The 14,270-nt window shown below is 44.3% G+C and overlaps 1 protein-coding gene across 1 annotated transcript in view; it reads right to left on the bottom strand.

The window, feature by feature from the left end:
- Positions 1-10,130, bottom strand: part of LOC139649991 (neural-cadherin) — a 67,908-nt gene extending 57,778 nt beyond the window's left edge. The window contains exon 1 of the mRNA XM_071526516.1: positions 9,131-10,130. Within this exon, the coding sequence (XP_071382617.1) occupies positions 9,131-10,130 (1,000 nt within the window). The remainder of the gene's footprint in view (positions 1-9,130) is intronic.
- Between the last annotated feature and the right edge of the window lie 4,140 nt (positions 10,131-14,270).

Genomic DNA, 14,270 nt, shown 5'->3' with positions numbered 1-14,270 from the left:
ACACACACACACACACACACACACACACACACACACACACACACACACAAAGAAACGCACACATACACACAGGCACACAAAACATGCTACACAGTACACTGGTCACATGCATCTTACTGTATTTGAGCATGTGACTGGTCTGGCACAATGTTAATGGGGAAAGAGGAGAAGGGGAAGAGGATAAAGTCCTCATTTAGAATATCTAATCCAGTGAGCAGTCTGTCCTGTGTTGACCATCATCTCCCGCCTCACATCCAGAGCGGCATTAGCAGAAAGCCAGCAAGATTAAGCAAGATCAATGTTTATCACTCCCAGTATGTGTGTGAGAGAGAGAGGGGCTAACATCATCAGAACCGAATGACGAACACCCCCGCCTCATCATCATTTATCACAATATCTGGTATCAAAAACACATTAACAACGCATATCTGTGATTATCTCTTATATACATGTTAAATAGAAATAATAAATGATTTAAATGCCCTATCCAACCAATTCATATTGGTTGGATATAGCCTAATCTCATATTTATATCTCACAAAAGTAATGCTTCATCAGTAGGATTTGGTGGTGTAAATATGCGATGATCTCGCAATCAATCCAAATATTAAGACAAGCTGAGTGACTCATTTATGACTTTGAGCAGATGATTATTCATGGGGTACACCAGAACGTTTAGGGACAGATCCTCAATTTAGGGTTTGACAGACGCAGTCAATTCTCAGTCAGAGATATCCATCAAAAGCAACTTAACAAACATTCATGCAATTAATTATTCAAATTACTCGATTAAATTGCAGCTGCACTGCCGGGGCAGAAAGGGCAGAAGTAATTACGAGTCGATAACTTGTGAAAAATGGCATGCAAAGCAGGCTGGCAATCTTTCGACGGAGTCTAAACACAGATACTATATATAGGCATAAAAATAGGATATGCAGAAACTTGACTTTTCATTTTCCCAGCCTGCTCTTTTCTTTGTTTTCATTTAGAGGCACATGGGCGATGAGGACTGCAGTGAACCCTGCGCTCTCAGCTCCAGGTCTTGATCCTTATAATGTGTGGCGGTGGCGCGTGTCTGTGTGTTTGCACGGCAAGGCTGGCACTGCTAATGACATAGCATCCCCATCCCGTCCTTCTCAGCACATCATAAGACCGTAGAGAACATATGGTCTGATTAGTCCGCGGAATTAAGCCCTACGCTGTCGACGGAGAGAGGAAGAAAGAGAGCCGCGCACGTTCACCGGCTCCGCTGAGAACGGCCACAAATTGGCAGTCGAACCACAGTTAAAAAAAAACAAAAAACGATCACACACGTGCTCACACACGCACAATAGTCTAGTTTGGAGCAGGCATAACAGACGTGTTCAACCACAGATGGGGAGAATATAACAAAAGCGTACAATATGCACTCCGACTGAGATGACAAAACAACAAAGGAATGCAAAGCAGGAACAGAAACGGTGTTTTGCACATCCTGCTTTTGTCTCAACCATGCTTTAGGCCCTCTGTTTACGTGTCTATCTATCTCTCTTTATCTGGCTCTCTCCCTCTCTCTGTCACACACACACACACACACACACAAACTCACATGTGTGTAAATATCCAAATAACAGCCCGTGTAGCCCATTCTTTCCCCTAGGTGTCGTTCATCAGCCTGGAGAGACACTACATTTCCTCCGCATCAGACACCTGCGACTGTAATCAGTCATCCTCTGGCTAAGATGAGGTCGTAGTCTCTCCATCTCCCAGAATTGATTAAATAACTGAACCATGAGATGGACATCATCTTCAAAAGCATTTTATTATCCGAGCTGTGATTCCATTGGCCCCAGTGTAGTCTTTTTTGATCATCAGTCAGACTCTGAATGAGTGAAACAGTCTTTCTCTTCGTTCTACCCTCTCTTTTGCATGGCAGTCATTTTCATCTTTTCAACAAAAGCCACATTCTCACTGTGCAAATTGGTGTCGTACAATTACTGCAATTTCTGCTCTTTTCTCCACAGCAAAGTTCATGGCGTGTCAAAACATCTCACTAGGCGACTTGGCCAACCATGTGATCTTTTCTCCTGCACTAAAAAATCCTCCTTGTTCACAGTTCACCCGGCATAACTTTCAAAGTTGTCTGTGCCTTGTGTATTTATCAGTGCCTCCTTGGGCCACCGAGAGTTGGGCTGCAACCATTGTTATGCTCAGTTAATTGGACCTTTGGGTACAAAAGGTTGAGAAATTCAAGACAAAGTAGATAAATAAACACAAGGCATCGAATTCCCACGGAATATGCTCGTGCCAGCTCCAATTTTCCTTGCTCAGTCTAGCCTATAGGCGGGCCTGTCTGAAGGGCTGATTCATTAGAGTGCTTTAGGACAGTTCTATCAGCGCGTCGACTCAATCACACACCTACCTCTCCGCCAGTTTGTAAACTATCAGCAACAGTCTGTCGCGGCCTATTCCTCGACATATAAATTGTTGTTTAAAGCGATGTTTTGTGACTGGGAGCAAAACAGCTCCTGGTTAATCAATAGCACAAAATCAATTGCGCTCTCTGGGGAAATGCCACAGAGAGGCTATGGAGCATGCAAAGGTGAAGCCAAGACAAAAGTTTCAGATGGACAGGGGGGAAAATGGCAGGTGGAGGAGGAGAGCAGACGTTCAGTCGGTGAAATAAACTCTCTGTTATTGTGTTCATTACAAATCATTCTAAATTTAGACAGTCGCAGCAACACACACAATGGAGGCAAATTAAATCAACGTCTACAAACCTTCAAACTCAAATCTCTGCCTCCCACTAAGTTGGTGTCAGCGCATCACGGATGAGATTTAATAACCGCGAGACCTTCTCAGCTGGTGATAAGTTTCCTGTAAAATGTACAAGTTGTATTCATTTATCACACAGGTAGACAGCAGGTTGCGCGGAGGTGTTTCTGGGAATCTGTGCCTTTGGAGGTCAGCGAGACATTTTACCTGACAGCGGCTGCCGCCCTGCGATGTCTGGACTTGACAATGTCTGTGGTAATGGACATCAATAATGCAGACCCTCGGCCTGGTAAAAACTCCCTGTCCCCATGACTATACTCACAGTCAAATGCAACTGTTCCCACTGCTCTTGGTGTCACACGCACACACACACACACACGCAAGCTTGCTTAATTGTTTATGGGGTTCTATCGTTAAAATTGCTCCAGTAATAAGATAGATATTGCTCATGCAAGCAGGCACACACAGACACACACACACACACACACACACACACTCATCCCATGCCTCTAGCTCTACCATTTTTGTTTTTGGCAATGGAGGGATACCTTATCCTGCTGTGACCCCAGCATAGCAGTACACACACCCACATACTCTCTCGTTCACTCTCTCTTTCTCTCTCTCTCCGTCTCCCTGTCTTCCTCACTCTACATATCTCTCCCTATGTCTCTCTCTCTCTCTCGACTGTTTCGGGGAGATTTACAAAATATTCTCTCTTTCTTTCTTTCTCTCTCGTGCTCTCTGCGCATGCCCTTCCAAGGGGCAGGTTATACTTTTCCTCTCATCTTCCTTCCATTTGCCCTCCAACAATTTTCAGACAAACACTAGGACACCTTGCCCTATTCTCTGCTACATAGTATTATATTTCTCTCTCTCTCTCTCTCTCTGCCCTGAAACCATCCACTCGGCACTACAGGCTAGAGCACATGCACACCTCATTCCCCTCCTGCACTCTCACCACCCCAATGGTTTCTCTCCCTTCTGCCCTCTAACCATCTGACAATTAGTGTCTCACCGAGCTGACCTCTTATCAGCGGTATACAACTCCCTGCCTCTGATCCGTCTGCCCTTTACTTATCTTCAATAAACACATAGCTAATATGCACACGTCCAAACTCACACGGAACGCACGCAGACATTTACACACTCCTTTCATCATACTCATTCTTTTTCATTCTCCTTCCCTTCCCTTCCCTCTCTCTCTCTCTCTCTCATTCATCCTCAGCTTTCTGTCCTTTGCGTCACCGAACCTGCTTCATCTTAAAGCCATGGTGCTGTGGCCGCATTGGCCTCAGCGGCGGCACAGCTCCCCCTGACCTTTCTGTGCCCCGACTAATGGCGTGTTTTGTATCCTCTTTAAATATCTCCCTAACAAGTCCAGGAGCGCTCGCCTCCTTTCTCCTTTCCTGCTCCCGCTGCCTACTTAATCCCATCTTAAAGAAACTGTGGCTCTTTCTCCCTCCACCCCCCCCCCCCCCTTCCCCTCCCTCCTACTGGGGCATAAGAATCATGCTAGGACAGCGGAGAGAAGAAGACTGCAGGGGTGTATGTTCCTTAGACACATTCATTTGCTATCAGAAAGACCACAGAGCAGAATATCAAATGCTTCAGGCGAGCTGCAGCATCACAGCACGGCATCCCGAGCAATAAATCTGAGAATCTCTTCTGTGGGGAATCTGGATACTGTAGGGACCATCATAAACATTTACCACATGCACAGACAGATACACAAACAAATTTACACAACGCCACTTGGGTATGTAAAACCGTACCAACACGCGTGTGCATGCCGCCGCACACGCGCTCACAAGCACACACAAAATAAAACACAATCACCACAGGCGTCTTCTCCCTAAATTGAATAAATGCAGACAGGCTTTTGTGGAATTGTTTTCTACTTAAACAAACAGCCCCACAGTCACAAATTACAAATAAAAATGAGATCGAGTCTCTTCTCAATTCATTTCACATCACAAGGGGAATATGCAAATATACTGGGAAAAACTAGTAGGAAAGGGGAAATTGGATTAAAGACAGCATGAGGCAAGACATTGACTATGAGACAGACACAGAGAGGGAGACAGGGAGGGAGAGAGAGAGAGAGAGAGGAGAGAGAGAGAGAGAGGAGAGAGAGAAGAGAGAGAGACTAGGGAGCGAGAGAGGGAGTAGGTTCTCTGACAAATCAGGCTGAGCCGAGGTGATTACCACAAGCTGAATGCCATCCTGCCCACAGATACGGAAAGGCGGGAGAAAGCACTCCAATATTCCCCACTCCAACTCACAAAGGATTGCACCACTTGCTCAATACTTCTCCTAACCCGTCCAATACCATTAACAGATTTCTGCTCAGGTGCAGAGAAAAGGAGTCTTCAGGAGGGACAACCAAAAGCAAAATTCCACTCCAATACAAATCTAAGCTGACGTCCTCTGTGGGGCCAATACAAATCTAAGCTGACGTCCTCTGTGGGGCAACAAAATCCTTTACAGAAACAACTATAGAGGTCCCTCACTCCCTCTCCTCCAAAACACCAGCATCTAACCAGTTTCTGTGAGTCATGAGTCATGGCCTACTTCCATTGCTTTTACCACTCTTCATATACGACTACTTTGATACACAGAGACGACGTCAAAAAAGTACAGCTGCATTGTTATCTCTGGGGCTTTTCACTGTACTGAAAATAGTTTAGAAGGCAAACATCTCTGCAACATCAGCAGGGGTTCACTAGTATTGGAGAGGGGGATACTTTCATGGGGCCTCAAGCTAGACAGGGCCATTCAGACAGATGAGGTGATACTGGACTGAATTTGATGCATCGGGGTGGGGGTGGGGTGGGGGGGGGGAGGCAGTGTCACATCCTGTCAGGGGGTCTAGAAATGTGCACTTATACTGCCAGGATGTTGCTGTATTTATGTTTGCTTATGTGTTACAGTCAGTGTTGTTTGGAACAATACTGTTACTTTTCCAAGTTTCAATCTCAAAAATAATATTAGTTGCCAACAAAAAAATATAATTTGTTATTTTTGTTATCATCCGTAACCCTAAGTCACTAAATATCAGATTAAAGTCCAAATTATCCAAAGAAATGATATCCCGCGCCCATACACTGATTGGTTTTCATCATAATTAGTTGACTTCCTTCCACACTGAGCTAGATTAGATAAGAAATAGTGACTCTGAGGTCATTAAATTATCCAAATTTTTTAAGGTAAAAGCAAAAGCAGTTACCAATTTGAGGAAGGACATGGGGGGTGTAATGGAAAAGAAATTAGCTGTAACAAGTAGGTTAGTTTAACAAATCTAACAAATCACTTCTCCCAGGGAGTAATATGTAAAATAATATTATTACTTTGGAAATGAATAGTAAGTAATGCATTACATTTTTTGAGGGATGAGCCCAACACTGGTTACAGTCAATGGTAATTGTACACATTGAGCAGTCATATGTGTAAACTGAACAACAATGATGGTAAATTTCAGCAGAAAATACCAATCACAGTGATGAAAAATTACATCAGATCTGGATATCAGCAGTCTAACCTTTAACATGTAATTGGCTTTACAGTGATATGGTAGATTATTTTAAATGATATGCCTGATTGTGAGCAATAACCATCTTGGTGTATGTACATATTTTTATGCATGGATGACAATGCTGTATTTCAAACTGTATTTCCTGGTTAATCAGGAAGCAAAACACTGAGCAGTGGCACATTGCTCTCAGTCCTGATGGTGCTACATTTTGTTGTGGATAGACATAACCCAGTTTGGTCTGCCACAGTGTAACATTACATTAATTCAGAATGTACTCAAATACATTTGTTTTTGAGTAATACAAAGGATGAAAAGTAGTATTCAAATGTGCCATATCTTACAAACATGGGGGACAGAAGATTGGCTTTTGCTATGTGCATTTTCATACGGGTAAGTGTGTCTCCTGGAGTGAGGATGGACCCAATACTGAGGGCAATCCGGTACTGCTATTGCATTTCCTCCTTATCTGTAGTGTGACAGAATAATTTAATCTAATATATCTAAGTGTCAAACTAGCCTTTTTAATCTCCATTTCAACAGCTCAAATGACAGCTCTTGTGATGGCTCTAATCAGAGCATTGTACCCACAGCAAAACTTATTAACATGAGAAAGGCTCGCACCGCTGTGATTAGCGTCTCACGCCCACATTAACCAGTTAATGGACACATTCACATTCACCACACATCTTTTTCCAAAATTGACCGTAACATATGTATGCGTATGCTTGGAGTAGCTGGAAAATACTATCCAGGAGGGATAGTGATAAACAGTTAACTATGATGCCTTGTAACAGTAAACCAATCCAAACATTATATATAGGCTATATAGGACAGAATTATTATTATTATTAGAAGTAGTAGTAGTAGTAGTAGTAGCAGTAGTAGTAGTAGGAGTAGTGACAGAAGTAGTAGTAGTAGTAGTAGTAGTAGCAGTAGCAGTAGTAGTAGTAGTAGTAGTAGTAGTAGCAGTATTAATGTTGTTGTTGTTCAGAAGAAGAGGAGGAGCAGAAGGCAGACATGCGTCAGCAGTGGTACTTAAGTGTTATAATGAAAGTGACATGCTGTGTATGTATGTGAGTAATGTACTAAATACTTGTAGTAGGAAATCTATTACATGCTAATAGATTAGAATTCAGCAAGCTCCTGTAACCTTGAGCCACAGTAAGTAGACTATTTCCTGACTGCTCCCTGTCTGGCATGCAGCAGGTGACGGTCAGCACCATGGACAGCTCTATGCTACTGGGAGCTCACAGGAGTAAAATGGGGAGAGACAAAGCAACACCAAGGGGTCTTATTAAAATGGTTTTTAGGCGCACGTACCTGGGAACGTCAATTTCAGTGTGCCTTAGTATGACCATGTAGTTTCACACTTACACATACGCATACACACAAACACCCACACAAACGCCCAGGTGCACACAGTAAGCCTTTCTCTCATCCTTTCTCAGTCTGTAATGTATGAGCTTGCTTCTCTTTGCATGAGACAGACCGCGTATTTATTGCAAAACCCAAGCAAACCCACATGCAACGGTAGCAGGCCAATTCTAGTGGGAGAAGATTAGGGTAAATCCCTCAAAACCAGCTAAAATGGACTCCATCACTCAAAGAGCCATGTATGCGCGGATTGGGAAAGAGACAAGGAGAAGAAAGGCCCGCCCTCACAGACTCGAGTCAGGATTCTGTCTGGAAAGCTATATTCGCAGGATAAAGGACATGCCATGCCTTTGATCAGGAGAGGAGAGTTTGGCAGGTGAGAGAGGGAAAATGGAGGAAGGTATCTGAATATCTGTCAGACTAGAGAGGCTTATTTCTATTATGCATCTATAAAAAAAGATAGAATTCCGACTATTTTTGCTCCCACTGAAAAGCCTCCACATACTTCCCCACTAGAATGTGTCCTAATCAGGCGTGCAATTACAATCTAGAACATGCTGTGCATTGTAACAGCAGCAGGCTATTCAAATGAAAACAGTGCAAGTTTCCTGCATGCTGTGTGGCACAATTACAAAGCAAATCATTTAGATTCCATGCCACAAATGTTTCTTTGTAGGATACCAGGAATCCAACTTCAGGAGTGGCAAAGCCAAAGTTAAATGACAGATACGAAGAGTTTCTCTCTCCCTCCAAGAATTTAAGAGGTTGCCTGACTGTGGCAGCACCACTTCAAATCCCTGGGACTAGGGAGTGAATGAGAGGAGGATTAGAGAGCTAATGCCAGTAGATGAGAGAGAGAGAGAGAGAGGGTCGCAGTGGTTTGCCACTCTGCAAGGATTAGCACTGAAAACAACTTCACAGCCACAAACCATGTCAATCATGGCCATAATTCATCCAGTTCACAAAGACCCTGAACATATATTGAAAAGATCAACTTCTGCCTCCCACGAATGAGCGTGAATGATGTTAATCCATTATTGAAACATCTTGCCAAAGTGTTCAAATCATTGTAAATTGGAACACTCTGGAGATTATGCCACGGAATATTGTAATATTGATGCGCAGAGTTTCGGATAATATTTCAGGCGTGTGGATGGATGGATGATAATGACGCACACCTGTTGAATGAGGCTGTACTGCAGCTACAGTGACAGCCTTGTATTGATATGATGTCAGGCCTTTTGGGTGGGGGGTGGGGGGGGGGACTCTAGTGATGAAGGGTGAGCTGTCCAGATGGCGGCACAGTTTTGCCACATCATGCATGCAATAGCAGCATTCCATTATAGGGCATCATCACAATGCAAATATCACCCGGTGGAGGGGAGGGGAGGGGAGGGAGATAGAGGATGGGGGGTGGGGGGGTATATGACCTCACTTAAGTGCGGATTAATAGTGGAATAGACTACACACCTCGTTTATCCTGAATCTTAACAGTGAGCTCCATGAAAGGCTCTGTCTCCCTATCCAAACGCCTGGCTATCGTGATATCTCCACTGTCGCGCCCCACGGTGACCGGGGAGCTCTCTGACTCCGGGTAGATCAACTCGTAGGCGGCCGACTGAAACCTGGTGGGACTCAGGTTCGTTATGACCGAGCCGATGCTGGCGTCTTCGGACACGTTGAGGGAGAGCACGGTGCCGGGCTCCAGCAGAGCCCTCGGCGACCGTCCTGCCCTCCCTGACTCCCTTAATTCAGCAGGACGCGTCGCCCACCGGTGTGGCGTAATGGTGACCACTACACCTTTACTGGTCAGAGAGGGCCATCCGTGGTCTTTGGCATAAACATAGAATTGGACTTTAGAGGGGAGCCCCAGGATAGAGTCAACCAGCAAAACTTCGCCTGTTTTCGGGACAACATAGAAACTGCCGTTTTTGGGGATGGAAACGTATGCCAGGTCTGCGTTCTTTCCGCTGTCTGCGTCGACAGCCTCGAGCCGGTAAACCACGCTACGGAGAGCGGTGGTGTCGTCTAAAGTTATGTGAACGGTGTCTGCACTGCGAAAAGTGGGTTCGTGGTCGTTGGTGTCCAAAACGTCCACTTTTACCGACGCAACCTCGAAGACGACGGGCTCCGACACGCAGGTCTGGCAGCACAGACCGACACTCAGGAGGTATTCTGCGCGAGCCTCCCTGTCTAAAACCCGGGAAGTTTTTAGCAATATATTCCCCCGCTTGTGGTGGGCGAAGACGCGGAAATCTTCGCTGCCGTTTCCATACAGTTTCAAGTGCATCCCGAACTCTGGGCACCATTTTTGCGCGTTGATGCGCCTCACCGGAATGCTCAGTCCGTTCACTTTTGACGCCGTCGGCGAGTTCTCAAAAACATGCCCGTGGAAGAAAGGCAATCGCTCCTCCGTCTTATATCCGAAAACCAGTGTCAGGAGGCAGCATAGCAAAAAACCCCAAATCATGTTGGTGACAAGTTATGTTCCTCCGAGTGGCTCAGGAGTTCTGACAGCAAATCATTAAAAACAACAACAACAAAAATCCCAAACTTAAAAAAACATTTCCCTCATACTTCTCCACAATATGATCCTTTTCAAGTGACGCCTCTGAACTTTAACCTCTTTTCATCCTGGGGAGATCCGTCGCGTGGCTCCATTCAGCGCCGCTGCGTGCAGCCAGTCCACAGTGCTGCAGGCAGTTGTTCTGTTTTCGTACCCAGCGTTCAGCACCGGAGCACCGGACAGCGCCAAGCGCGGGGGCGTGGCGCGCGGGGGACGGTAGATCCTCGGAGAACCCCACCCTGCGTGATGGTCAGAGGGGTCCCCGCCTCAAACCCCGAACAGCTCTGCCTGAGCGACTGTAGTCCCCAGCTGTGGGAGACTGTCTGCTACAAAGCCGCTCTCAGCATAAAGAAATGTTGATGGAGCCAAAGTCACTCATCCTTTTTTTTATCCAGGGAAAGTCGAGGGAGCGCATATGCTCTTTTCCCAGCAACGCTCTGCTTCACATGCACGGTTACACATGTTCACATGTAAGAGCTGCCCAGTAGAATCAAAGTCTCTCATTGGCCACAGAGGGGCTCCACTGAAGCAGCTGGGGGTGGACTGCCTTGCTCAAAGGCACCTCAACCGTAGAGAGGCATTACTCATTCACTCATCCACTCTCCCCCACATTTCCCCTGCCTGACTGGGGAACTGAACCTGCAAACTTCTGGTCAGAAGCCCACTTTTCTAATCATTAGGTTACTGCAGCCATATGCAACCTATTTCCATAATCACATGGCTTTGTTTTATTTACAGCTTGCAGAAAATGCGAACAAGTCCGGAAATACAGCATTATGAAAGCATGAAAAACCAGTGAAACAGCTGACTGAGACCTAAAACTGAAAGTCCTATGATTTGGGCTGTTAAGCTGTGTAAACATCATGGTATCAGAGTGTGAGACAGCCTACGCTGCGCGGCCCTGCGTATCTGTGCTGCAGGTGTTGTATGTTCAGCAGAGTGTTCAGAATGAACATTGTCACCCCGACCGCTCTCCCTCTCCCCTCCCACTCTGCTAGCGTGCCAAGCACCGTGAACACTCTTAACAACCTTATCTGTGGCCTACTGCTGATTCGCTGATACACTTCCGATTCCCTTCACCTCCCAGTCTGTGACAAGACAGAATGTTAAATTTTACATGGACTGGAATACTTTGAGTTGTCAGAAAGATAAGGGAGTAATGCAATCTGCCAGGGTGAGAACACTGCTGCACTGTCTGTTGGGTTTGTCACTCATGTCGTATTATTTTTACTTTACTATGGAGGCACATGGATCAATGCTCAATTCATTGGGGTGTGTTGTTACGCTAGATATGTAATTCAATGCCACATTACATTCTACTGCTCCTACATCTGCATTCAGTCTGAAAGTTCATCAAAACTCCCGCTGTCAGACATCCTTATCAATTTGAAGCCACAATCCATCACTGCAAATTCAGCTGGATTCATTTTCTGCAGGAAACTGTTCTTTTGAAGAAATAACTTTGGTAACTGGCAGTGAGCTCCCAGACAATTTTAAATCAAAGCATGCAGCTGTTCATATTGGAATAGATAGCTGTAGTCTTTTATTTGTTGACACAGCACACAATATATACCTCACTGGTGTCACTCACTGGTGTTTTTACAATCTCTGACCTAAGAAGGAAATTACATTTCAAAATATGTGAACTAAAGGACCTTTCTCCAAATTATGACAAGAAAGCCATTTAATGGAAGATGCCTTATAATGTTAAGTTTATAAGTTTATAATATGAGTTATGATGAAGGAAATGAGCCAAGAAATTTATGCTGAACAACACCGGTGTTTTCCTTTAAGGTGAAGCTAAAAAAAACCCTAAAAATAGACCGTCTGAATCTGGGTGCCCAAGTTTACGGGCTTTTATCCAATTCTACTTCAGTGTTGTTTTTTTCTAAAGGACCTTCTGTTCTCCTCTGCTCTACTGTACCATGTAACTTCACTTTGAACTTTCTAAGTGCTTACCGAATGCAAATCAAGTCCTGTCTTTTATCATGTTGTGTTACATGGTGAAATGCACCGTGACTGCCAGTGTGAGAGATAGCGGTGAGTGCTAATTCAATCATTGGGTCGGTCCATACACTAGTGAGAGGGATAGTTGACTTGAGGGCTGCAGCACTTCTATCTGCCCGAGATGAAACACCAACATACACCACATAAAAACAACAAAGCTGTAATGAATAATAAAAAAAATTGCTGAAACCTTTTCATCATCCCTATTTTTCAACAGATAACTGAGAGCTGCAGGGCATTAAGAGGAAAAAAATCACATCCAAGGAAGTAGCCAACGAACATTAGAAAGCTTCATGCTTAATGAATAATTGACAAAATCCATTCCCTTCACTCAAATAGAAGCAGGCATGGCTTCTTAAAGGCAAAGGTTGTAGCCTTGGCAGCACTTAAAACTTTCGTACCTTTGTCTTTACCATCCTCAGAGACAGGGGATGGTGGGGAGGAGGAGGGGGATGCTCTCCTGTAAGTTATAGGTTCTGTAAGTTGTAAGTTGTCCATTATTTTCCCTGGAAAAACAGAGCAAAGAGGGAAATAATGGGAGGCAATGTTAAGGGGATTCTGTGGTGCTGGCATCAGTTAATAGTCCGTTTGTGCCACGGCATAAGTAGGGTGTTAAAAAATGTCTTGAAATAGGCTGTTCAGCAGAAGTCAGTGAAATAATTGGCTGAAACAGGCAGGTGTATTAAAGAATGACAGGACAATTAAAATGGATGACTAAGCATCCGGCTCTCTGGTTGCCATTCATCTGTGAACATTTATAGTGAACATTTATGGACGCCCTGCCCCACACACACACACACACACACTCACACACACACCCCTGGAAGAGCCATTTCTGGAAACACCATGACACCAACAGCAGCAGCTCTGTAGTGCAGTTCACTGTAGCGTTCCTGACTATACGGCCCCCTCAGGACATTTTCCCTGAACAAAACCTGAAGGCAAAAAGCAGTTAGAGGAGCTGGATAAATATAAAGACATTTCCCTCATGTATTAGGTACGGCTAATTAGATTTGATCTGTGAGCCCCTTGAGGCTCCTACCACCTACTGTACTATTTAAGCCGTGCTGTAGCAACCCATCACAGTGTATTAATATGGATATTAATTATGGAGCAACGCATGCAACCAGGTTCGGTCTTTACCTTCATCAATAATTATGCAGCGGAGTTACTACCAGGTTTTGAAAATGTCACTTATGCACAAAAAGTACCAGAAAAACCAAACTATCTAATTACTGAGTGTCACTTCAGCCTTTGTTGCTCAGAATGCCACTTCTCCTGGAAGCTGGCATTTGTTCACTGAAAGACTCACTAAGAATAATAAGATGAGAACAACATTAGCCACTTTGAAAGAATAAGCCAAAAATAATTTTATGATTAATGCATGGCCTGTTGTTCAGATAGAAACAAAAACCTGCAACTTCAGGGCCACATCTTGTCTGAGGAGAGCTTTTATAATATCTACATTCTGATTAGAGCAGCCTCAGGCTGCCTAAGTGATTAGCGCACTCAGAGATGATCATTGATTTGAAGAGTATCTTGTTCTAGCCCTGAAGAATCATGACTATCTATTAGCACATTAAAAGATTTCTCATACCAACAAAAGACACAGGAGATAGTCACTGAAAAATAAAAGCAAATGAAAATGAGCACAGCTCAGTGGCTCAGCTCAGTGTCTAGCCTAAATAAAAGGTGAGATGTGTGAAAGAGGCAGTGATGATGTTCTTTTTGAATTGCTGAGTTTAGAGAGAGAGAGAGAGAGAACACAATGAAACAACTACTTAATTCATGTTTTCACTGCAGGGAGAGTTAATTATTCCGCCAAGCCCCGGCCATTAGGCAGGTTTCCATTACCCGACCAGTTCATTCAAGGCTATGAACTAATAGTATAAATTCAATAACGTGCTATTTATGAGGCTGAGAGGATTATGACAAACCCATTTGGGGAAAATGGGAAATGTATTGTAGGCTTGCTGAGTTGAGCAGATGATTCATTTCTTCAGACTTGGTGGTCCTGCAGCATAATATGCTACATGT

This window comes from Centroberyx affinis, unplaced genomic scaffold, assembly GCF_046629955.1.
Source record: "Centroberyx affinis isolate AG114_WGS23_722 - 3 ecotype Tasmania unplaced genomic scaffold, CSIRO-AGI_Caff_v1 ptg000111l_1, whole genome shotgun sequence".
Lineage (NCBI taxonomy): Eukaryota > Metazoa > Chordata > Actinopteri > Beryciformes > Berycidae > Centroberyx > Centroberyx affinis.
Note: the sequence above shows the minus strand (reverse complement) of the source record. Positions and strands in the feature narration are given on the sequence as shown.